General features: G+C 40.4%; 1 protein-coding gene across 10 annotated transcripts in view; it reads right to left on the minus strand.

The window, feature by feature from the left end:
* Nucleotides 1–24,879, minus strand: part of Nubpl (NUBP iron-sulfur cluster assembly factor, mitochondrial) — a 187,558-nt gene that overhangs the window by 20,267 nt on the left and 142,412 nt on the right. For 9 of the 10 annotated variants that reach the window (XM_034513761.2, XM_076941879.1, XM_076941875.1 and 6 more), the window contains 2 exons: nucleotides 22,588–22,681; nucleotides 6,880–6,965 (listed from right to left, as the gene is read on the minus strand). The exons of the other annotated variant lie outside the window; for it this stretch is intronic. In XM_034513761.2, coding sequence (XP_034369652.1) covers nucleotides 6,880–6,965; nucleotides 22,588–22,681 — 180 coding nt within the window. The remainder of the gene's footprint in view (nucleotides 1–6,879; nucleotides 6,966–22,587; nucleotides 22,682–24,879) is intronic. 10 annotated transcript variants of the gene reach the window in all.

A 24,879-nucleotide genomic window follows, 5' to 3' on the forward strand; every position in this document is an offset into this window, starting at 1 on the left:
TATTACTAACTGATCCCATAATCTTGGAACATGCCCCAGTGACTTAACAAAGGTACCACCTCTTAAAGGTCTCACCACCACCCTGAGAACAAGTCTTCAGTACAGTCCCTCTGAGAGACAAACTACAACCAAACGACAGTGGTATCACAGGTAAAACAGGTTGACACTTAGCATGCAGAGAGTAAAGTACTGTGGCATGGTGCAAAGCAGAAAACCAGCTCCAGGTAGATTAATGGAAATATAACTCCCCAAGTTTCTTTGCCTTCTGCTTGTTTTGTTTGAGCCCCCTAAGCAGGCCGTTCCAGGCCTGCCAATCCTCCTTAAATGTGCAGTCCTTCCCTTTCATTGCTGTTATTCTGGATCAGGTTCTGATGCCTAACACCTTGGCATTTTACATCCTGATCCACTAGAAATGCATATATATGTGTGTTTATAACTGACAATGGGTTTCTCTTAGGGATTTAGGCTGATGGTGTGTAAAACCTTTGGTTCTATCTTTTACTGTACTGATACATGACCAATGGTGCATCACATTCAAGTGTCTGACCCTTCAGACTTCCTCATTGCCTCCATGCTTACTTGGAGCCTGTCTTGTAATCTCTAGCAAGTTGAACAATTTAAAGCTTCACCCTAACTATACCTACTTCTTGGTCATCTTTTTATGGCTCCCCTCACAAGAAAAGTCCAAATGTAATATGAAAGATCAAACCCAAATGGACCCCCAGACAGACTTATTAAATTAACAGGCTGGCAAGCCAAGAATGGGTAAGATTCTGCACAGAGACTTACCAACCTAAGACATAAATGCATTGCTTTTGATAATCCATATCCCACAATGGGTAAGGAAGGCATTCTTGTCAAAAAAAACCTAAGACAGACTCAGTCTTGTAAATGAAAAGAAAAAAAGGGGGAGAGGTGGAGAGCTTTTGGGGCTGCTTGGCAAGAATCTGACATGGGCCAAGGACAAGGAAGTGGGCTGCTTAGCAGGAATAGGACATTGGCCAAGGACAAGGAAGTAGGCTCCAGGCAGGAATCTGACATTAGACTAGAACAAAGAAGTAATTTCAGGCACGAATCTAAATCTTAGGCTAGAACAAAAAAGTAATTTCAGACAAAAATCTAAATTTTAGGCTAGAACAAGGAAGTAGTCTTCAGACATGAAAATGACTTTGGGCTAGGACAGGGAAGTAGGTTCAGATATTTTGGTCATCTTGATAAGCCCTTAGAAACAGTGATCAATGGAGTGTTCATGTAATTGTGTTCAATGCCTTGCTTGTTTGACTATTTGTGTTTATTGTCTTGCTTGTACTTTGACTATTTGCATCTATTGTATTGCTAGACCTGCAACCTAGAACTGACCTTAATACATGCGTGTAATTAAAATAATATAAAAGCAAAAAGGAGGAGGGGGGATGGGATAGGGGGTTCTAGGGAGGGGAAAATGGAGAAAGGGGATGACATCTGAAATGTAAATAAATAAAATATCCAATAAAAAACCCCAAAACAATAAAGAAACAAGAAAAAAAGAAAGAAAGAAAGAAAGAAAGATCAAACCCAGATCATTCATCTAGTATATATTTAGTGATCAGCTACATGTTTAGACACAGACCAAGGCAGGTCTCCATCTACAGAGCTTACAGTGTAGAACTGCAAATGTGAAAGGGGAAAGAGCATAATGAAATCATAAACAGAAGGAGCTCTCATAGTAAACAGCAGGATGAAAAAAGGTTTCTTAAGCAGAAAGTAAGTGTAAAATGTGCCTGGGTGTCAAAGCAGCATGCTGAAGATTCTGAGGACACATGGGACGGAAGAATGCTGCAGAAGTGGAGGAAGAGCAAAGTGGTTATGACAAGGAAACGGGTAGAGCAGGCTATGCTCTGGATCACAGTGAGAGCATGTCTGTGGGCCAGGAGGCTGAGGGTGTTCAGGGCAGGTTCCCTTGCCACCCAGAAACTCAGACTCTTGTGTGAAGACTGAAGATAAACCTGTAGTGGGGTGAGAGGTGAACTGGACAAGTGTACAAAGAGTTCACAGGAAGTATAATTAACTTTACATGACATGTTGGGAAAGGGGGGTAAAAACCTCCCCAGGGCAAGTAACTCCTGAGCTGAAATCTGAAACATGAACATGGGTTATCTGGGCAGGAAATGACTGTATCAGGCAATAGTTCTCCATGTCCAAACTTACAGTGAAAAGAAGCAAATAAGACAAAGGCCTTCCCTTTACACCAGCCCCACTGGCCCAAAGAAGAAAGTTTTCTTATTCTCAGAACTTAGGGCCCCTTCAACATCACAAAATTAATCAACAAATCAAAAAGTAGTCAGAGAAAACAGGTCTGCTTTTCTTTCTGGGATTTTCATAGAAGCAAATAGTCCATGTTGTGCTGGGGTTCACTGTGTGAAGGTGTGTCTCTGTATATTCAATTATTAACCCTGTACTGGCAGAATTAATGGCTCTTCACCACTCTCGCATTTTGTAAATATTTGTTCCTTCCTCACCTGTTTAAGGCAATCTATAATTGTATCTGACTGGCTTTACTAGAGATCTGGTGGCAAACAGCTGGGCAGGAAGTGGAAGTTGGAACTGACAGGCAGAGCTAGGGACATTGGGCAGCTGGCTGGAGCAGGTCCATTCCCCCCACCCCCCATATCCTTTCTTTTCAGTACCTCTGATGGGTGGTGGGTTACAAGGAAGGTTAAAACATTTAAGATTCATCATTAAAAGTGGGGTTTGAAAAATTAAAGTTACAATAATTCTTTCTGGAAACACCTTTAGACATACTCAGATGTGTATGAGTCAAGTCAAAAATCAACTACCACCATGACCTATTTCTTGCTCATTGCAGCACAGTGAAAGTGGTGGGACGTAGGCCAGAATTAGTCAGGATAGAGTAGTAAGAAGACTGCCCAGCTGAGGCCTAAGCTTAAAAACATTAATAAGTCTGTGTCATTATTTATATCGCTGGCGGGTCCGAGTAAGTCATGGTATAGTGCTGGGTAGATTTTGCCAACTTGGTATAAGCTAGAGTCAGTGGGAAGAGAAAAGCTCAGCTGAGTAAATACTAATTACTAGTTGACTCAGGAGCATCCAGCCCACTGTGAGCCAAGTCATTCTTGGGCAGGTGGGCCTGGGCTGCATAGGAAAGGCAGTTGAGCAAGGCAAGAAAAGGAAGCTAGCAGGCATCACTCTTCCAGGGTTTCTGCTGTGAATTCCTGTCTTGGCCTCCCTCCCCTCGGTGATGGACTGTGACTCTTAGGATGAAATAAACCATTTGCTCCCAGGTCGCTATTAGTCATGGTGTTTATCACAGCAATAGACAGTAAACTGGAACACAGTACTACATTACAAAGGACAGTAAGAATCAGCAAATATGTACTCAAGGAATACACCAGTTACCAACTGCTGTTGAGGTAAAGTTACATGAGCCCCTGTGTGACTGTGGAGTAAGGGAGTGGATATACAGTGCACTACTCTTCCGGAGCTGGATGAACTTCCAAAGAAAGGCCTGGAAAAAAAATCCCCAGGAGACCAAACACTCAGACAGTGAAACAGCAGCAAGGTACACAGGCGCTCTCAGAACGGAGGTAACAAAGTGGGTCAGAAGGATACCATCCATGAATTACTCACTACTAAAAGTGGGCTGAACATTCTTATGTTTTTGAAAAGAGCAGTCTACAGACAAATCCTGCTATAATTAAGGATTTTTCAGTTTTTTTATCATTTCAGGCAGAGGCCAGAATTTAATCCCTCATCTCTTTCCTCCTTTCCCAAGCTATGCATTGAGTTAAGAAATCATTTAAATTAACTTCAAAAACGTTCTTGCAGACATCACTAAACTCTGTCCATACCGATGAATTCCAATGACATCACTGTTTCCATGGTAACTAATGCACTACAAAAGGGGAAAAAACAGAACAAGACTGAAAACCAGGGGAACGGGAATGAAGTGGGATAAAGTGTGCAGCGTCGCCTCTGCATGATGGAACACTCTCTAAGTCAGAACACTGCCATTCCTTAGACTCTGGAGCTTTTAAGAGCCAGAAGGCTCTCAGAAGTCACCACATTCACGTCTCACTGATAACTGAGACCCGCTTTTCTACAGAGCAGCACCATGGTTACTAGACTGCATACTGAGCTCAGCGCTGAAGTTCTTGTTCACTCGTGAGCCTTACAACACACACGCAGGCTTCCTCTGGGTTTAAGAGACGATTAAGACATTCTACTTGTTTTTAAACTGATTTTGCAGTATAGAGGGCTAATGATTAAAATCAGGGATTAAAAAGAGTGCTATCACAGAGATACAGCAGGCAAATGTCTAAAATGCCAGAGCAGGGAATGACTAATTCCATCTTAAAACAGCCTCAGAATACACAGCTCTGGTGACTTTCATTTCTATGCCATTTAGTCCCAACACAGCCATGATCACATCCTGGCCCTGTCAAGACACAGAACTGTTCTAAGTCTGCAAACTTAAAGTTACTTGTGTGATCCCAAACAGCTGTTTCCTCTTTTCCCCAACCAACCTGGATGCAGTCCTGTGAGCCCTTGCAGACCACCACCCCTCACTTCCTTGTGTGTTTCCTTGTTAACATCCTCAGCTTTTATCCTTACGTGGCATCTAGCCAGCGATAACCCAGCTGGACTTAGTGACTGGCTTCTCTTCCTCTGTTATGTTCTGTTAGAATTATATGACCTACTCTCTGTCTTGGAGACCAGAAAAAAAATCCAACACATCAGTATGAGATTGTTTTCTTTATTATTTATATGTCAAGACGTATCAAGAATACGTCTTGTCCGAAAAAAGAAACACCTGAACTAAAAGCATACACTCTGGATGTGATAACTGTGGTCACTAGACTTTGAGTAAACAGAGTCCATGAAGGGTGTGGCCCATAGCCACTAGACCTCAAATGACAGCTTAGTTAAAATGATCTGGTAGTATATAATGGATCACTTCTGAGGTGAAATGGAAGACAAAATCTTATTCCCTCTGTTTGTAAGTCACTTCCTCATGGATTTGCTGATGTTGAGTACAGTAGACATACCTCTGCCTTGATCTGAGCACAGGCAAAGTTCAGCATTCTCATCCCTGCAGGCAGAGGGCTAGTATCCAGACCTTGCAGTGCTATTAACAGACCAGTGGTCCCGATACTAACTTTTTCTTGTTAACTCAGTGCCATCAACTGTGGTAGAGGGCTGCCTCTCTCTTTGCCACTTAACATTTTAATCTCATGTAAGAGGACACACTAGTCAGTGATCTCCACAGCCAGTGCTTGCATCTAGTTTATCCTGGAGGACATAATACAAGTCACATTACTCAAAACACATGCAATAGAAAAGGTTTTCTGTCAGTAGTAGTCATGTGATTAGCATTGCTTCAATTTTTTTTCCAAGCTAAGTTTCGGAGCCTAGAACACCTGCTCTAAACCCACTAATTACACATTCAGGTCCATCAGTGAAAACAGCCATGGTTCCCTGGAAAGAAAGCAGACAGGGGTGTCCCTCACTAGACTCACTCTCACTAGTGCCTGTTTGTCTTGCCAGTGTCCACAGTTCCACTCCAGCTGGCATGGGAAGAGAGGTACTCCTGGGTAAGGCTACCTTGACTCTATTATATACACTAGTTTACATCTTTCAAGGTGCCTCTCAGAGACAAACACCTAAGAAAGCATCCCTGAACTTTATCTTGTGTCATGGTCTCTTTGAAGAATTTGAGGAAAGTTATAAGTTCTTCCCATAACCAAACAAACAAAGTTATCATCCAGTTTGTGGTGGAAGGAAGGCAGGAGACAGAATTATGAGAACCCTGATGCTAATCCATGGGTCTAAGACTTTAAAAATTGTTCTTTATTGTTACTGTGTATGTGAGCACAGCTGTGCACTGCATGATGCACATGTGGAGGTGAGAGGTCAGATGTGGGAGTCAGTTCTCCTTTCACCTTCACATGGGTTCTGAGAATTGAACTCAGGTTGTTAGGCACATACAGCAAGCGCTTACCACTGAGCCATTTTTCTGGCTTGAACCAAAGTTTTAAAAGCCCTGTTTCTCTTAGCTCTAAAGATGCCCATGGAGAGCTGCTAGGACAGAAGCGCTGCAGTGGTCACGTTCTAACTGCTCTCGGGTACTAGCCTTGGCTTTTGTTGAGGCCACTAGAAGGAAGAACCTTTCCCTTAAGAGTAAAGAAGAAGGGAGTGTATTTAATATAGTTTCTTCCTCACAAGAATCTAGTGAAAGTATGTGACTCGTCTCAGCAGGGCTTCTCTCGAGCAAGCAGCTTGTTCTAACCGTACACAAATGGACAGTGCCTTAATTGGTATCATGCTTCTTCCCTTTGGCTGCTAGAAAATTCATAGCATATTTACGTTCCTTAATGGCATGCAATTTGTTTGCTGACTTTACTCTGGGCTCCATCTGATCTTAATTATTCTATGTCTATTTTTATTACATTCTTACATTAGTTTTCCATGTACAGAAGAGCCTAAAATACTCCTTAGAAGAACCTGAGCTATCAAGACTTAAAATGTGGTGCGCCAGAAGGAAAAGAAGTTACCTTTTCACCTCCTTTCCTACAGGTGGTTTATTGTAGTCTATCATGAGAGCATTTCCTGAGATGCTCCTGTGATTCCAACAGCACTGGAGAGCGTAGTTTTGCAGAAAACTTGAAATCCCTGAACCCTGGTTCAAAATTCCTCTTGATTAGCATGATTTGGACATATTTGTAACATTAAGTATGTTTTACGGTAACTGGAAAAATCAACTAGAAGTTTCATGAAATGTTCAACAGAAGGTTAAATTAAAACATGGATGATGCTTTGTTAATGACTTGTTTTAGGCTACACGGGTCTCGTCCTATTACCAGGGAGGGTGTAAATGCTTACAGGCACATTGACTTTCCGAAACATCTCCGCACCCTTGTGTGCATCCATCAGGGCAATGTCCTGAGGCGTGGAGACAATCACAGCACCTGACCAAAGAGAAACAAAGCAAAGTATCTTTTAATACTTCAGAGGAAGCTTGCTTCCAACATGACTTGATTCACATGCTTACAAGGTCTCTGCACTGCTTGGCCAATTCACACAAGTTTGACACAAGCAAGTTCCCTTTCCTGCTTTTGACCCCTGGCTTCTGAAGAAACAGCTGACTGGGCAGCACAGCCAGAGCACTGCAACCTCTTTGTTCAGACATGTGTTGAAGAGACGTGTATGGGGCCCGCCGCCCAGAAGCCAGGGTCTCACTGGTATACCAGAAAAAACGAGGACTGCCACTCAGAGTACTAAGTGCTAACACGAAGGATGTGCATGGAGTCCTAGAGTTATACTGAGCAACAGACAGGAACACTAACAGGAAGAGGGAGTTGAGAGTGTGATGTGTAGCGCGGAGAAGTGGAGACAAGGAGAAGCAATTGGGAAGTTGCCTAGAAAGGCAATTCCTACACTGAGTTTTAAATGTTTGTGTTCTGAAAAATTCACATTGTGATGGATGGTTTGGGTGGGGAACAGCCAAGGGCTATGGGAGAAATGTGGATGCAGACTGGACAGTCTTGAATGGAGTCAGTATCAGTGATGGGGATAGAGCTGTTCGGGATCCCCACCATCACTCTGCATGCTCAGATGGCCCTGGGATAGTGTGCGTTGAAAAAACAAAGACTTGGTATGATTAGTGGATTCTGTGACCTTCTTGAAGTCTGTGGTTTAGATATCTCAATAACCAGTATCACACAGCTTACATTTAATACACATGTCATTTCAGAACCTACAGGGACAGTCTATCAGAGCAAATAAAAATAGAGGATTAGCAATAAATATCTGATTAGGTAAAGTAAAGGTCAAGTGGTACCACAGAGCACTGTCTGAAGGTCCTTTGGGAGAAACTAGATGAGGGAAAGGGGCAGGACTACCAAGTGACACAGCATACAAACGGGAAGACAAGCAGACCAAGCTAGAACAAGCAAGATCCTATGGCATTTCTCCAACAGGAAGCCACAAACTCTTCTTGTAATCAACATGTCTTCTCATCAAAATCTTTATCTTTTACATTAATATCAGTAATTTGAATGTCATTGATTTTTCTAGTTTTGGTTGTACATCTTTATTAAATGTTTATTTGGCTTTTTTTCTTAATCTAGAGGTAACTTTAGAAGGAGAGGTTTTATCTATTATCAACTTTGAGATACAAATATATAAGGATTCAAAATCTGATCCTAGTGCCGGTTCGAGTCCCGTCGTCTCTCCCGTCTTCCCGCGTCATCTCGTGGGAAAAAAAAAAAAATCTGATCCTATAGCTGATGCTACGTGCCCATGTGGGCTTCAGTTTCTTTCTCACAAGTGGCACAGTAATATCACAATATCACATCCACAGTTGCAGTGCTACACATCTGCTAGACACTGACGTCTGAGATGATGCCTTGCATCCAAAAAGAAACATCATCGCTGCTATATTTGTTATTATTAATAAAATGCCTCAGAAGTTGCCAGGAAGGCCATTTCCTTGTGCCATTAGACAGATCATTCTAGTCTTAAAACAGTTTTGTGGGTTGTTCCAGCTTTCTTTTCTTAATTTCTTTGCTTAACAACCCAAAAGCTACACTATAATTTTTTTCTTTTAAAAGATGATTAATCACATCTCTGCAAAATTATTCTCTGTACATATAAAGCATTCTGACGATCTGCCACCTCCTCAATTCTGTTATTAATATATTTTCATATCCAGTCATGTGAAAGGAATTAATCCTAGCTCTGGCCCCAGCTAGCTGTGACTAATCTTGGGCAAGGAACTCAGAAACACCATAGGTTTCAGTTTTCTTGACTGTGAAACTGGCGTGTGTATTAGATTGTTTCCAAGGCCTCCTATGACTGTGTGCTCCAGCATTAGCTCCTAACTGTATTTCTCAACCTTGCTTCTGTTCAACCTGACCAGCTGGTTATCTTATTAAGTAGAAGGAAGTACTGCCTCTCAAACCCAGACTATTTTCCATAGAGGAACAAGGAGCTTTGTGGGTTATTCCCTCCCAGGCTTCTCCCTCACAATCACCCATTACACAGGGTCTTCTCTATTGCATTAGCTCTAAAAGGGCCCTGAACTCCAGCCACAGGACATACATGGGTTCTTGCTTAACTATTCTTGTCTTCTATTCGTATCTCATTACATAATACAAGTTCACGTTTTTATGGTCTATATGTTTGTCCTCCAAAGAACTGACTTATTAGAGCCCTAGTCTAATGGTGGTACTGGTGTGATAGGACCTTTAAAAGGAGGGGTCCCATGTTCTACTATCCTGCTTTCTGTGGTTACTCTAGGTTACAGACTCATATCTAATGATATAAAAGGGGAAATGGGAAAATAGAAGGGAGGCTTTATATGGAGTCAGTGGAGGGATGGAAATGCTAAGCAAAAGGGGAAAAAAGAGATAAAGAACACCAAGGATGACTGAAAACACCATAGAGAAACATGATTTTATGTTTATTTAAAAGTACTATTAGAAATTATATTATTTTGGGGAAAATGTAGTAGCAAGTTCTCTTCTCGGGTCTATGACATCTCTAGCCATGGATAATTGACTAGGTTTATAGTAAGTTGATTTCCCTCCTATTAAGTGCCATTTGTGAGAAAGAAACTGAAGCCCACATAGGCATGCAGCATCAGCTATAGAATCAGATTTTGAATCCTTATATATTTGTATCTCAAAGTTGATAATAGATAAGACCTCCACCATCACCAACCGTGATGAACCCCAAGAACCCCCAAGAACAAGCCACAGCAGCAACTCCAACCCCCCTCTCCCCGCCCCTCGCCATAGCCTCTGAATTAGCTCCTGACTCTAGATTCCTGACCTGCTTGAGTTCCTGCCCTGACTTCCTCCTTTGATGAACATCAATGTGGAAGTATAAGGCAAATAAACCTTTTCCTCTCCAATTTGTTTTTGGTCACAGTGTTTCATCATAGCAATAGTAACCCTAACATGGACAGTATATATACACATATAAGTAACTTACATAAAGTTATGCCACAAGGGGTAAAAAAGTTTTTCTCAAGAGCCAAAGGCTACCTAACAAAAGCCCTGGTGCCAAGCCTGGAAACTTTGAGTTGTTGGTCAAGGGACTCCAAGAAGACACCTCAAGCAACACAGGATACTATTGTTTCCTTTGACTGCGTCCCAGAACTTGAAGGTAAGAACCTATTGCTGAAGACACCACATAAATTCAGAACAGAACTTGAAGAAATTAAGCTTCAATTGACCTGGAAGTCTCCTCCCCGAGGGCTGCCTCCTATAGTAGTCAAAGGTGCCATTGCCAAGGCAGAAAAGGAACCAGTAGTTCCACTCAGCTGTGACACCTGTGAAGTACAACAATGGTTGCATTGGCAAGTGATGGACAACAGTACCACAGTGGCACCTTTACCAAAGGGGTAACCAGCACCTGTCTAACTGGATTTAAAGCTCACTTAATAGGAGGGAAATCAACCTACTATAAACCTAGTCAATTACCCATGGCTAGAGATGTCATAGACCCAAGAAGAGAATCTACTACTATATTTTCCCCAAAATAATATAATTTCTAACTGCATTTTAAATACTTATTCTTTAGTATTTACAAATACATGTACCTCTTACCCTTTATCAAAGAAGATTCTATTTGCAATAAATGCAAATTACAGAGATCCACAATGGATCAATCTGCAGAGAATTGGTGACTGTGGGATCTCTGACCTCAACAGATACATCTGCAACATGCACCCCCTACACCTAAGGCTCAGGGAGACTCACCAAGAGGGGAAGAAAGAGCCTAACAGCCAGAAGACCAGTCAGCTGTGAGATAGTGTCTTCTATATATGACAGGGAAGTACCAGCACAGACTCTCAATAAGATGATTGCTTAAAAGAGCATATAAACAATACCAATTGACATCCCAACAGAACAGGGGAAATTCCACATGGTCCTACCCGTAGATAAAGACCTACAGACGGTCAACACTTGTTGAGAGAGAAACAGTCTCCTCCAGGGACAAGCTTCTACACTGGTTGTCCAATTCCCAGTGGTCAGCCATGGACATAGGAACATGATGCAAGCAAAGCTAACCAGACTCAGCACATTACATAAATGTGTGTATATATGTATGTGTATACACATATGTATATACACATAACAAAATAAAGAAGAGATCACTATGGGGGGATACAAGTGGAACTGGAGAGAGAAGAAGGGGTACCAGTGAGGTACATGAATTGCTCATGTATGAAGTTCTCAATATCGTAGGATTATTCTAAAAGGGGTGGGAGAGAGCCCCGTGGAAGGCAGCGAGGGAACTGTCCGCAGAGGATTTAAGGTAGTATTTCCTGTGGAACCTCACAGAGGCCTTGAAAAGCAGTTGTTATTGCTCGGAATTTTTAGTCTCCTATCTGATGGTTAGATCCCTTCCTGCCTAAGCTCCTGGCATGATGCCTACTACCATAATGTAACACTGTCAAGGAAGCCCTGATCAGAGGTCAAGCAGATTGGGCTACTGAAAGCTTGGGCTTTTAGATTCTAAAATCATGAGCTAAATAAATCCCTTTTCTCTATAAAATACACAGCCTTGTACATTTTGTTACAGCAATGGAAGCAGACAAATATAATAGCCAATTGTATTTATGTTAATTTACCTTAGCAACCAAAACTAATAAGAAAATACCCTGCACAAAATGGGCACTTAGCAAAAAACTGAAGGTCTAAAACTACTTTTGTTCATTTTCAAAATCACCTCTCTTAGATTAGCACCGCATGAAATTTTCGCAGTTCTTTAAACCAGACGTCAAGAGCTCTAGCTTCTAGTTTTGTTAATGTATTCTATAACTCTGAATAACTAACTCACTAAATCTAAATCAATCTCAGCATATAAAATGGACCTATTTACACTGGCCCTATTTAACTAAAAAGTGATGTTCATTTTTTTAAAAAAGAATGTAAAAGTGATTTTAAAATGTTCAGTGACATTTAGCCACAAGAGTCTAGAGAAAGATGAGAGTGATTCAACCTTAACTTAATCATTAGCATCCATTCTATCTGTTTCTTTGTACCTAGACTAGTGCCATTCAAACACTGCAAGGATAGCAATCACTTTTCATGCCACCAAATGCTCATATAATATGTAATATACCGCAGAAAGTACCAGCCAGGTTAATAAAAGATACTTTGGTATAAGATCTTTTTTTTAAACAAAAGTATATACTATATTTTGAAGAATTAAGTCCTTGATCCCAACACAGTTTAGGGCTCACTGTTTTGGTTTTTTTCACAGAAACATCCTCTTTTATTGTTTCAAAATTCTGAGCATTTCATATATACAACGATTTAGAATAGTCCTCTAATAATATTCAGAATTTATGAAAAATGCAACATATACAAAGCTTCCAATAAAATGACATTTTAGTTCTTAACCAATCTATATATTATCATCCAAAAATGCAAATTTTAAAGGAATCATGCCAATTTTTCTTTTCTGATGAATCTCACAGCTCAAAATACAATCTCTTAACTTGATGAAACATTTCATTCTTGCCTTTCTACATGGTAATATTTAATTTTTTATAGTTCATAACACATGAAGCAATAAGAACTGTCTTAGAACTGGCTCCTTGTATGCCATTACAAGAGATGTCACTTCTGTTCTCTGACAGATTTGGTAGAAACTTGTGTTCCCTTTACTGATCACAGGAAATGCCACCAATAGTAAAAAGTGTTTAGTTTGCAAAAGGTGTCATTATTTTGGTTGTTAAAAGACTCAAGGATCTCATCAATCTCTATTCACTTCTTAGGTTAGATATCTAGTTATATACTGTTCTCAAATATACTTTCAACTGGAACCTTTTAAAGGTTTTGATCTGCTGAGATTTGCCACCAAAGGCTATCTCTGGTAGATCCTGACAAATATGCAAACACCTCACAAAGCAATTACTTAGACTATGATCTTAATTGTTAAGTCACATGACTATTTAAAGAAGGATCCATAACTGCATGTCTGGATTTGGGTCACAGTTTAGAGCAGTTAAACATTTAAACCCAATTACTCCAGGTTAGCTGATCGTCATTACAGTGGGGTAGAACTACTCAACTGTACAGTACAGCTTGTGGGGCACAGATTGGATCCAATACCCATGTTTGGCTGCCAGCCTCAGCTGGGAGCATAATAAGCATGGACAAAGCCGGCTCCGAATCATGCCTGTGGGACAGCACTGCATCTTACAGCTTGTGAGCACTCTAACATAAAACCAACAGCGGCTCAAAGGACATGACTTGGTCTTCATGCTCACTGCTGCCAATTCTACTTGACTTATTTAGATACACACTTACAGCACCAGAGAGCCAGCATACACTGGGGATGTAGCTCAGGGGCAGAGCATGTGCTTAACACACATGAGGGCCTCGGTTTGAGCACAGCACCACAGGGGGAAAAACCCAGAAGAACCACTCAACTTGTGCTGCTTTATCATGACATCAAGTGCGTAATTGCTATTTACTGTAAAGTAGACTGGAGTCATTATTGTCAACTGACCTACATCTTTTGTCACATCTGAACTTCCCAAATTATATCATCAAAGAAAGTATTAGCTATCAAATTAAGTAAAATGTGATTTAAACCTAAATCCTCAATTGTGCTCACAGATTGCTTCAAAATATAAGTAATTCTTGGATGAATCACTTTTGACAGCTTTATACTTTCTTCAATCACAGATGTTTTATTAATTTAAGCATTACCAATATTTTGCTAATCTTGAAAATAAATTTTGCAAGCCAGGCATGGTAGCTCATGCCTATAATCCCCGTAAAAAGGCAGAGACAGGAAAATTCCCACAGCTTTACAGTCAGCCTGTTTTACCTAGTGAGTGTTAGGTTGGCCAGAGTTGCATAGGTGAGGCTTAGAAACTAAACAAGGAAGAAAGGGAAAGATAGAGGGAGGGAGGGAGGGAGGGAGGGAGGGAGGGAGGGAGGAAGGGGAGGAGGGGAGGAGGGCAGGAAGGAATTCTGTTAACTGAAATGAAAAAGAACTGTCAAAGCAGTAATGGATGAAAACCTTCTACTTCAAAGTTACCGGTAGAAGAGGATATCCAACTTTATCACTTCTTTACTATCGGACTCTGGATACAAATCTACGATACAAGAGATGATGGGCTTCCAGTTACTCCAGTTACTAACACCACTAAGAACTAACCAGAGTACTTAAGCTGCACTCCTGAGGAACTGTGGGAACAGAAGAGACTTCACAGATTCTTGAGTATACGATAGAACCAGATAGCTCGGCCATGTGCACTTGATCTTTGTGTATTTCTTTTACTCAGTCACTTCCTTCTCATTCCCTCATCACACCTCACCTCTTCTTATGACTACTAAAGATAAAATTCTTACTTCTTGATCATGCTCATTGATCAACACCTTAGGAAGCTTAACTGTTGGACATATATCTCCACCACACAGAAAGCTCTCATTTGCCTGTAAGCATCTGTCTACAATTAAGGCTAAGATTAAAACTGTTGTATCTTAAATTGTGTTCAATACCCATGTGGCTCACCTGCCCATACTCTCCCTGAAACTACCAAAGTTTGTTTCAGAATAGAACAAATTTTCTTTTCATCTCTTTTCTTTTTTAAAAGAGTGTCTTAGTTTTTAGTTTAGGCTGTACTTGAACTCATGACTCCCTATCCTTAGCTTCCCGACAAATGGACCACAGCATGTGTTGACATTCCTGGTTCTTAGCTTTGTGTTTGCTCATTTCCATGTTGTGAGTCTAGCCCAGGACCTTGTGAGCTAAGCAAACCCTCTGCACTGAACTATTTCCCAGCCTTCACATCAATTTTTATTCTTTCTTTTTCTCCCCCCGCCCCCCACACGCCCTCACCTAGGTGCAGATCTCAGACCTGGTAGGTATCCCCGGCACCTATTCTTTCTTAAAAACGAAACTTCAGATGAGGGACTGACAGGCCCTGATCACTGTAACATTTACTGACCAAGCATGCTTCAGAAGATAGAGGAGCGAGGCCTGGCACTTTTCAGGGGAAACCTTTGGTTCCCTGCAACATAATGCCCAAAATGTTCACACTTCTCAGGTTTTCATCAAGCCTGGAACATCTACAATCAGATGCAACGCTGCCTAGACTGTGAGCCTTGAGCTCTGCCGGTGTTTGAAGAGCAGTATGTGGATCTGACCGCACACCGCCATTAACCTACTTGCTCAACACCACAGCAGCCACAGGGATCTTAGCTGTCAACTTAAGCCATGAATGACAAGTCGCAAACATTCCTAAACAACAAAATAGAATGGACTACTGTAAATAAAATATGTCTGAAACAAGTCTGTGTGAGATGAGCACCTGGAAGAAACTCAAGGAATTTAGACACCTGTCAGTCAGCTGGTTCATACTTACGATTCTGATTTAGACACCTGACATAGGTTCACACTAGTGATTCTGATTTAGACATCTGTCAGCCAGTTGGTTCACACAAGTGAGTCTGATTAAACACCTGACATTGGTTCACACTAGTGATTCTAAATACTGATTGTGTTAGAAGCATCTGCAGATGTTTTTAAAATATGGTCTCCTTCATGTAACAGTATAGAAATATATTCCTTCTTAGGCTATTTCATCAAATTGGTAACTGATGCGCTATAACTTATACTTGCAGTGTATATGTTCAGCCAAATAAAATGGCCCTTGTTAACTTTCTTTCTTCTTAAATTGAGATAGGAAAGACTGCATTAGCATTGGCATTACATTTAATTTTAGAAACTTAAGTCTAAACTGAACAAGGCCTGAAGTTCAGCCTGGGACTAAAGCTCACTGCTAGAATGCCTGCCTCACATGCAGGGTCCAGGCTCACTACCCAGCAATCAACAAGGACAGGGAGATAGACAGATAGCAGAAATGCCCTAAAGATCAACTCCTGAAATAGTTTCTAGACTTCAACAGTTGCTTACATTTTTGTCTAATTACAAAAATAATTTTATTTAACAAATAATTTTCATAATTCAGCGACTGAAACAATAACAGTCTGTACCATGCAGTGATTACTAGGCATCAGAGAGAGCCAGAATCTAGTAGGAGGTACACTTCTGGGTATATCTTTGAGGATGTTCCCAGAAAAGTAACTGAGAGAGGAGGACTAACCTTGCATGTGAGTTGTATGATCTCACAGGTCAGAATCCAAGACTGAGTAAAAGGGAAGAAATGGAGAGGAATGAAGGACCAGCATCCACTTCTCCCTGTGGCTGATGTGATATCAGCATCTTGGGCTGCCACCACACCATGCCTTCCTAGACTGTGAGCCCAAACATGCTCCTTCCTTCTCTCCTTAAGCTGTTTCTGTCACAGCAATGAGGAAAAGTCACAGACATGGCATCTACTAATGAAATGCCAACCAAAGTTTGCATAGAGGATCTGGAAGGACAGATTAGCAGTTACCAGCACATGATGCTCTTTCATGTCAGACAGCTCACAGCTACCTGCACCTCCAGCTTAGGGGATCCAATACCCGCTACCAGCCCTGTGGGTGTACACACACACACACACACACACACACACATACACGAGAATTAAAATTTAAATCAATCTTTTAAAAAATAAATAATTTAATGTCTCTGACAACAAAAGAAACTCTAACTTAAGTCTCTCCATCTTGCTGGTGTTATAGTTGGAGGTCATTACAAATTTTATATAATTATAGAGAAAAACAAAGCACTAAATTAAAAAAAAAAAAAGACTTTTCTTGACTTTACAGTAATTTTCCAAAAGATTAGTATTAGTTGATCTTTAAAGACTTAGTCTGAAAAATATAAGAATTATTTTTAAAAAATTATAATTTGTTAATAAAAGATTTTATGTGATTTACACATGTAAAATAACTGTTCTTTTGGCTTTAAAGAGTAAATACTAGAAAATCAAGGAACTATTTCAAATAATGGTCTACAGGCATTCAGTTGACACAGCAGCAAACATTTTTGGATCCACCAATCCCAAACAGATTTTCATTTTATAAATGACCATTCAAATTAGCAAAGTGTTACCACAGAAGAGAAAAGTGATCAAGGAAACTGCTGATGGAGGAGAGAAGAAAGAGGGTGAGCGTGCATCGCTTGAACTCAGGCATTTTTATGAGTCAATAGTTCAGTCATCCTGGCGCAGGGTGGATGCCTGTATAAGCAGCACATGCCTTTCACTTTAACCAGTGACTGGAGTATTAAAGTGGCTTAATTAAGTTTCCTACCCCATCTCATTTAAATGAATGAGACACAAATGGGCTCCTACTGGCTTCCTCTATCTATAGTGCCCAGACAGGGAAAGTCCAAGACAGGAAGAAAGGACATCACCTCATTATCATAACACAGCAGGAGACTGTTGTGCAGCTTCTCTGGACCCAAGACAATTCAGAATCCTAACCAGCTGACTATCCTGCCACAGAGCAGCTTTTCCTGGCCCAGGAGATAAGAAATGAAAACAGGACTCACACCAGGCTGCTTGGCTCTTTTCTGAAAACAAAGAAAGAGCAATGGCTCCTCTCAGCCTCTTAACCTTTCTCCTGGCTATCATCTGAATGATTTCCAGTATTTTATTTCTCTATCAATCTTTACTTAGTAAGGTGAAGGTTAATTTCCACCTGACTATACATTCATTACCACACTAAGTGATTTACCCCTAACTTTACCCAACCAAAATAAACTCTTACATCTGTTCTTCTACACCATACAAAATCAACTTGATTCAGTATTTATCTACAATTTAATATTCTGGTCATAAGGCTGACAGCCATCACATTTGTACCTTGTGAGCATAGGTTTTTCACTAATTTGACTGTTCTACTCCTGTCCTTATTAGCTCATAAGGTTTTAAAGGCCATAAATTCCAAGCAGTGCTTAAAGCTTCATTGGTCCCTGCCACTAATACGCAATGAAATGATGGCCACAAAGAACAGCAGCTATGTCAGTTATTCCACTGCCTCGTCAACCCCTTCCCCACCCATTACTGTTGTGACCAGTGCCTAGGGAAAATGATGTTTGGGGGCTGTCTCCCTGAGCTTCCTTGCCTTGTGGCTCAGAAAGGTGTCTGCCAGCATCAGGAGAGAAGACAGTGGGAGGTGGGAAGAGAGACTTTCTTCTTACCATGCAGGGCTTCTGGGAGTGGCTATCACTTCTAACAAGCACCTCTTTCAAAGATTCCAGGACTCTACAGGATACTAACACCTTCCCCCTTGCCTTCTCAGGTGGAGGGGCAGGAAGAACCTCCTGCCATTAGTCACTGGCGCTTCATCATCTTTTAGTGTTACTAATACTGCTGCCTACATCTCTGTACCCAAACTCTTCACTAAATTAAGATATGTCATCTGCTAATATAACACTTTCCAAGATCCCCTAGTCCTTGGAAAAAGAAGACATGTTTCACATAGTTAATGTAGAGCACATACTCTGCTTAATTCTAAGAGTTAAACATAAAGCTAAGATGGTCCTCAGATGGTCACTCAAAAACTTCAGTTGATGTCAAGAGTGAAAGAAAAATCTATTAGAATTTGAAAACTAGAATAGTGTACATGTTTTAAAAACCTTTAAGAAAATTATAATGCCTCTATTATAGAAAATAAACAAGTGATCAGTAACTCCTAAGAGAGCATCCGTACACATCTGGAGTGCAAAAAAGAATTCAACCCTGGACTCTACCCAATCCAAGACATAGCAACAAATAATTAACAAAATAAACTATCAAACAAAACCCAGTAAGCTGCATCATCAATCAGAACAAGGTAAGAAACACAGTGAAGTTGACGTTAATGCCACCTTTGGCATGTTCAGTAAGACAAGAACAACCCGAAGGCCACAACCTCACTCCCCATCCCTTCCCACCTCCTTTCTTTCCTGAAGTTAACATCTAGGAGTGTCTGCACTCACAGTCCATGTAGGCTAAGATTTACACAATTCCTCACTGATGGACTGCTAACACTTCATCTCTGCTGCTGTACAACACTTTAACACAAATAAGAGAACAGTTTTTAAAATTTCTTCCTATACTGATCTCTCTCTCTCTCTCTCTCTCTCTCTCTCTCTCTCTCTCACACACACACACACACACACACACACAAGCAAGAACAAAATAGAACACATACCAAGAGTTGTTAATTAGCAGTTAGAAAGATGATCTTTTTGCTTGTACAGTCTGCTATGAATTTCCAAAATAATGCCTCTTTCCAAGTATAAAACATTCCTTTTGTTCTCCACATAACTTGGAGCAATGTGAACCTCATATAGACTGTGGTTCACATCATCTCAGTAGCACCTATATCAGACAGTGTTTTGTCACTGTGGCAAAATTGTTGAGAAAAATAACTAAAACTAATTATGTCAATTCATGATCAAAGGTCCGCAGCCAGTTGACCACAGTTGCACCACTGGGAGGCACAGAACCCTGCAGGGGAAAGGAGAATAAAACTGCTTCCCTCAGAGTGGCCAGAAAACAGGAAGAGGAATGAAGGAGCAAGACAGGTTATCTAACCCACTGATGAAGCTACTAGCACCCTCAGAACCCAGCCATCTCTCAACAAAGCCAATGGCTGGAACCAAGCCTATAGCACACAAGTCTTCACGGGGAATATTTTATCAAACCATATCCCCTTCAGCAAATAGCTCTTTTAAAGCACTTAAACGGTTCTAAAAAGATACCATATATATGAATTTAGATAAGAGCTTTTACATTATCTCATTAGATCCTTATAAATTGTGGGGCAGGCAGGGCTTCTTAAGAAAGGGTACAGTCAGAGAGGAGGTTAGTAACCATAGAATGGAACAATGCTAGCTATTCTTGCATCATTTAATGCAGAACCTGCAACCAAAGGACAAGTCCCTCCTCATCTCAGAACAATAAGAAAGGGGCCATTAAACAGTATCAACTGTCTCCAAGGAGGGCACCTACACCAAAATAAGTACCTAAAATGATATGATCTTTCTCCCCGGCTTTAAAGAACTGCTTTGTTTAACTTATTCATCTATAAAGTTCTTGTGTGAAAGTAGTGGGGGAGTTAAAAGACTGAGCAGTAGACCACTAAGAATGCTAAGAGCATAGTAATCTTTTCACAAGAACAGTGACAACTGTCAGCCTAGCACTGTCCATATTAGCTGCATATGCTACTGCCCAGGCACTCTAGGAGACACTAGGATGAACAGAAAGATGGTCTGGCATTCAAGCAACTGGAGAGATCATATGACAGTGATAAAACAGCCATTCACTGATGCTCTGCTCCTGAGTACCTGCAGGAAGACAGTGAGTCGAGCCATATGGGAATGCACCGGTGAATGCAGACCTGTGCTGGGGAGGACAGCATTTCAGATGGTGTGCAGGCTGGTGTGCCAGGAAGACCGTCTAGGTCCTGAGGAGTGGTCCTAATACATTAGAGCATTAGCGTAGAAGGCTTTTAAAGGTCATGTAGAACTTGGGCATGCAACTCACTGCAATGGAAAGATATTCTAAATGAGGATCAAATGTGTGTAGAGACCCAGACTCAGAAAAGCTAAAGGAAGAAAGTGGGGAGCTGTGAGGGTGTGGGCATAGGGGTGGGCTCTCACCTGATGTGAAAGAATTTAGTGGGAAGGATCGAGAAGTCTCCTCATAGACAGGAGTCTAAAGGGGTTTTGTGTCTTGGACAAATATAGAACATAAGAAAAAGTAGAACAGACAATCTTAAAAGAGTTTTAATGTCAGTGATAAAGAAGGGACAGGAAACTAGGTTTATAAATAGGAAAGAGATAATTCTGAAGGGCAACTGATAAACCTGAAGGGCAAACACGACTGACAGGCTGTTCCAGGTTATACAAACTGATGACAGCCATGCTGCAGCCAAGCCAGAAACTATGTCCACTGATGCCTAGAGCCAGCTCAGGGCTGATGTCTTAGATATGCTTGCGGGGAGATGGAATTGCCCCAAATAGAACTAAGCTTCAAGAACTAAGCCTCAAACAAACCTTTTAACAAATACAGAGAGAAATGATCAAACATACCCCCATTCTCTTAGATATCACTCTGGCAGGTTATTTTTATTGTTTGATATCCTAGTCCCCACTTTTGAGGGCTAAACTCAAGATCTCACATTTGCAAAGTACCAGTTCTACCAGCTCCTTCTCTCTTTTGAATTATAATGTCAATGCATGCTCACTAGAAAATCCAGGGTCTTTTCACTGTTCATGTCAATACTGGCATGCCACGGCACATGTACACTAATCCTAACTACTATGACTCTACCAAGGGCTAGGGCGGTCAGTGAGCAAGACAAGGAGTATAGGTAAGCTCAAAGACAGAAGGCCCTTCAGTGATCGCCTGGAACTCTACTGAAATCCAAGGAGCTACTGCTCAATGGTCTTCAGACTTTTCCCGGAACAGGTAAGTTAAGGAGGCATAGAGTAGTCTCTCAGGACTCACAACTTTACTCCTTGCAGTAAACCCCTCTGGCTAGATAGTTACTTCATAAGGGCACAGGTTTGACACATTCACCGGTAAATGCAACTTATCACAGAATCACCATTACCGACTTAACTTCAGTTTAAATGGGTTGGATGCCCTAAGGCTGAACTCAGCAAAGAATGACTTAGATGTTACCAGAGACCGTTGAGGCAGAGGTTCAAATCAAGAGCTTTAAACTCAATCAGAATTGTGTTCAGCTATGACGCATTATAAATGTGGGACCTCGAGAAGTCAGTTAACTCTTCTACTTTAAAAAGGAAAAGGCACATTATACAGTAGAGAGATCATCAAAATGATAAACTATTTTATTTGCATTTTATGCCAGTTTCATCTTTTATAGCCCGCCTTACCTGAATACTCCATTACAATAACAAACACATTAAAACATTTAATACTCATATTAACGATGCTCTTCCACCAGTAACAAAGAACACTTATAGCTTGCCAAAAAGTCCTAGATTTAAGCTTTGTCATAAATTAAATGTCAATGGCAAAGCTAAAATAACCAATAAAAATTATCTACAGAGATATTTTAAGTTTTCATTATCTTCCTAGAAGCCCAATATGTGTGTGCACATGTACACATTTGCAACTGTTTCAGAGAAACTGTTAGAAATGAATTCAAAATAAAGAGTTTATTACCACCAATTTCTAAATTACATATACAGGATATTAAAACCTTGCATACTTGCCCAAAGAACCCATTATATTTATTTTCTTGACTTTAAAACTAAGGATATAGCAGAATATAAGAATTTTCCATAACTACATTTGCCAAAAAGCCAATTTTCCTACCATTTACTCTTCATTGGTTTCATTAACTAATATTTTCTGGTTGTTTGTTAGCACTTTGCTGTTAAAAGTTGAACAACTGTCAGCATAGCCATATAACCACGATTTACCTAAATATACTTAAATTCTGCAATTTTTCTAGAGTATAGATTTATATTATTAACTTTAAAAATACTTTTGTTTTATAAACATACATATTTTCATCAAAAGCTCAATATATAATTCTGATCTCTAACAAGCAATCCATAAAGAATTTTAAGACAAAAATTTGTCAACAATCTAGTTTATTTCTATGTATCAAACGGAGAACAAATTAACCTTTTAGGATTTACCTGAAATGGGAATGTTCTGTGAAACTGATAACTGCACGTCTCCTGTTCCTGGTGGCATGTCAACAACTAAATAGTCCAGTTGACCCCAATCAACCTAAAAACCAAGGTGATATAAGTAACATCATTGTATAACAATTTCAATGAATGTTGATGTAAACAAATGTAATATATACATAACATATCTAAAACAATAGCTATCCCTTGAGTTCCCTCCAGGTACCAACATTATGTTGCAGGCTAAGCATAATGGATGACTATGTGATCAAACACAGCCTACTGGACCTGCTTTGAATGATAAACATGAATTTCCAGGTGACACAGCCTTTATATATACACCTCAATAGCCTCTTTATTGTGGTCTTCTAGTCAGGATAAATCATTTATTTATATATAGCTTACATTCTGTCTGAGAAGGTCTTAGCTTTCTGTCCCTGAGAAGATTTGCTTCATATTTATTTGTTTGCGTTAGTATAGCATCATCTTATCATTAAAAATAAGCATACTAATTATAATAATAAGCATAATGAAAACAAATATTTAATAACAGGAAAAATGATGTAATTTTAATATAACTGATCTCCTAGTACCATCACCAGTTGATTCTTACTTTGTAGGCATTAAGGATTCATCACATAATTACGTCTGTAATACTCTACTTCAGTTTAGATAGAGAAGCCTCCTGTGCCCTTTTCCCCTCAGCTGGTTATTCCCTTGGCTTCTCTAGCCTCTATGAAAGACCCTGGGATCCTCTTAGTTACCTAAACTGGAAAGCTGACCTCATAATTAATGCTTCTCTTTCCCTCATTTCCCCCAGCCAGTTATTCTGTCTGCTAAAAATCTCTCCAACACACCCACTTCTTCCTTCTACTGTCAAGAATTAAAGCCACAACCATCTGTTCTTATTAAAGCCTTTGGGCCACTATCTGCTTCATCACTGCCAATCCAGGTTGTCCCTAGTAACACACACACACACACACACACACACACACACACACACACAGGCACCAGCTGCAACCAAGCTAGTACTTAATTGCTTCTACTGCTCTTTTAAAAAGCCCGAGTTTCTGCTCCCGAACTGTCTTGGTTTTCACTAATTCCTTCTCAGCTTAAAACCAACTTCCTCGGGGAAACCTGCCTAAGCCCACTAGACTAGTAGTGCCCACTATGCATATCACCAACTTGCTTTTGTCCTATCCAGTGAGTGGCGAAATACTCACATATATTGGGAACCGAGTTAATAACTGATAATTAAATGCTTTACGAACATACAGATATTAGCAGGTAACTATTGAATAGATATGTTATTTCCAGTTCTACATAAAGAAGGCAGTAAACTGTGAAAAGGAAACAGCCTGCTGACTTTCGGAAACTAAAGTGAGCGAAGACAGTCATCTTACTGCTGCCTTATGAGCCATCTTCTGTAAATCTGTAAACTGAATTAAACACCTTAACAAGAAAGGATGGTACAGGAGATGCCTGCTACCCCTCAAAGAATGAACAAATACAAAGCTTTGAGACTTCTTAAGCATTAGGGAAAATGTGTAAATAATTCTATATTCTGTCTCATAAAAGTGCAGCATGACTTTCTATACCATTTTTTTGAAGAGCAAGTGGCTTAAGCCGACCATGTTTACACAGCACACAGTAGTGGGACTCTTCAACACATAGTTATTAGACTATTGGGTAGTCAGCACTGTGATTGGGATACAGTAAGAAATAATCCGAAGTCTCAGTCATTGTGGAACTAACATTTTAGTGAGAGAAACTCGGAGATGGGAAGTCAGGAGGCAGTACATGGTAGGAAGAAAACTAGAGGCATCCCTTGCTATACAAAACTATTTGGTCAGAAAGAGGTGCCTTCAAAAGCTCTTCTTTATTCTCTGAACCGCAGGTGGCTAGTGTTACAAAGTCAGATGGCAAAAGATTTATCAATGGATTTCATTGACTCTTTCACCCCCAGTCATGTGGTAAGAATATCCACAGTGCAGGGAGAGGGGAAGGGGTTAGGAGGGGCCTCCTCAAAAGTTGGTCAGGAAGAAACCTGCTGAGTCAGCCTTCTGAAGGAAAGCTGGCACACTGAAGGGTGGCTGGGAAGGCAGTGCAGCCTTCCTAAAGTAGCACCCACCCCAGAGCCACCCATCTCTTGCCTTCCCTGGAATCATTTTTCTTTAAAACATGTACCAGTAGCTGCCACTATACAGTGATCTGCCCTTTAGGATCCCTTGTGATTTCATAAACATGTGCATTTGATAGCGGTATAATGACATATTTTAAGAAAGTAATGAATACAGA

The sequence above is a fragment of the Arvicanthis niloticus genome, chromosome 11 (genome assembly GCF_011762505.2).
Source record: "Arvicanthis niloticus isolate mArvNil1 chromosome 11, mArvNil1.pat.X, whole genome shotgun sequence".
Taxonomy (NCBI): domain Eukaryota; kingdom Metazoa; phylum Chordata; class Mammalia; order Rodentia; family Muridae; genus Arvicanthis; species Arvicanthis niloticus.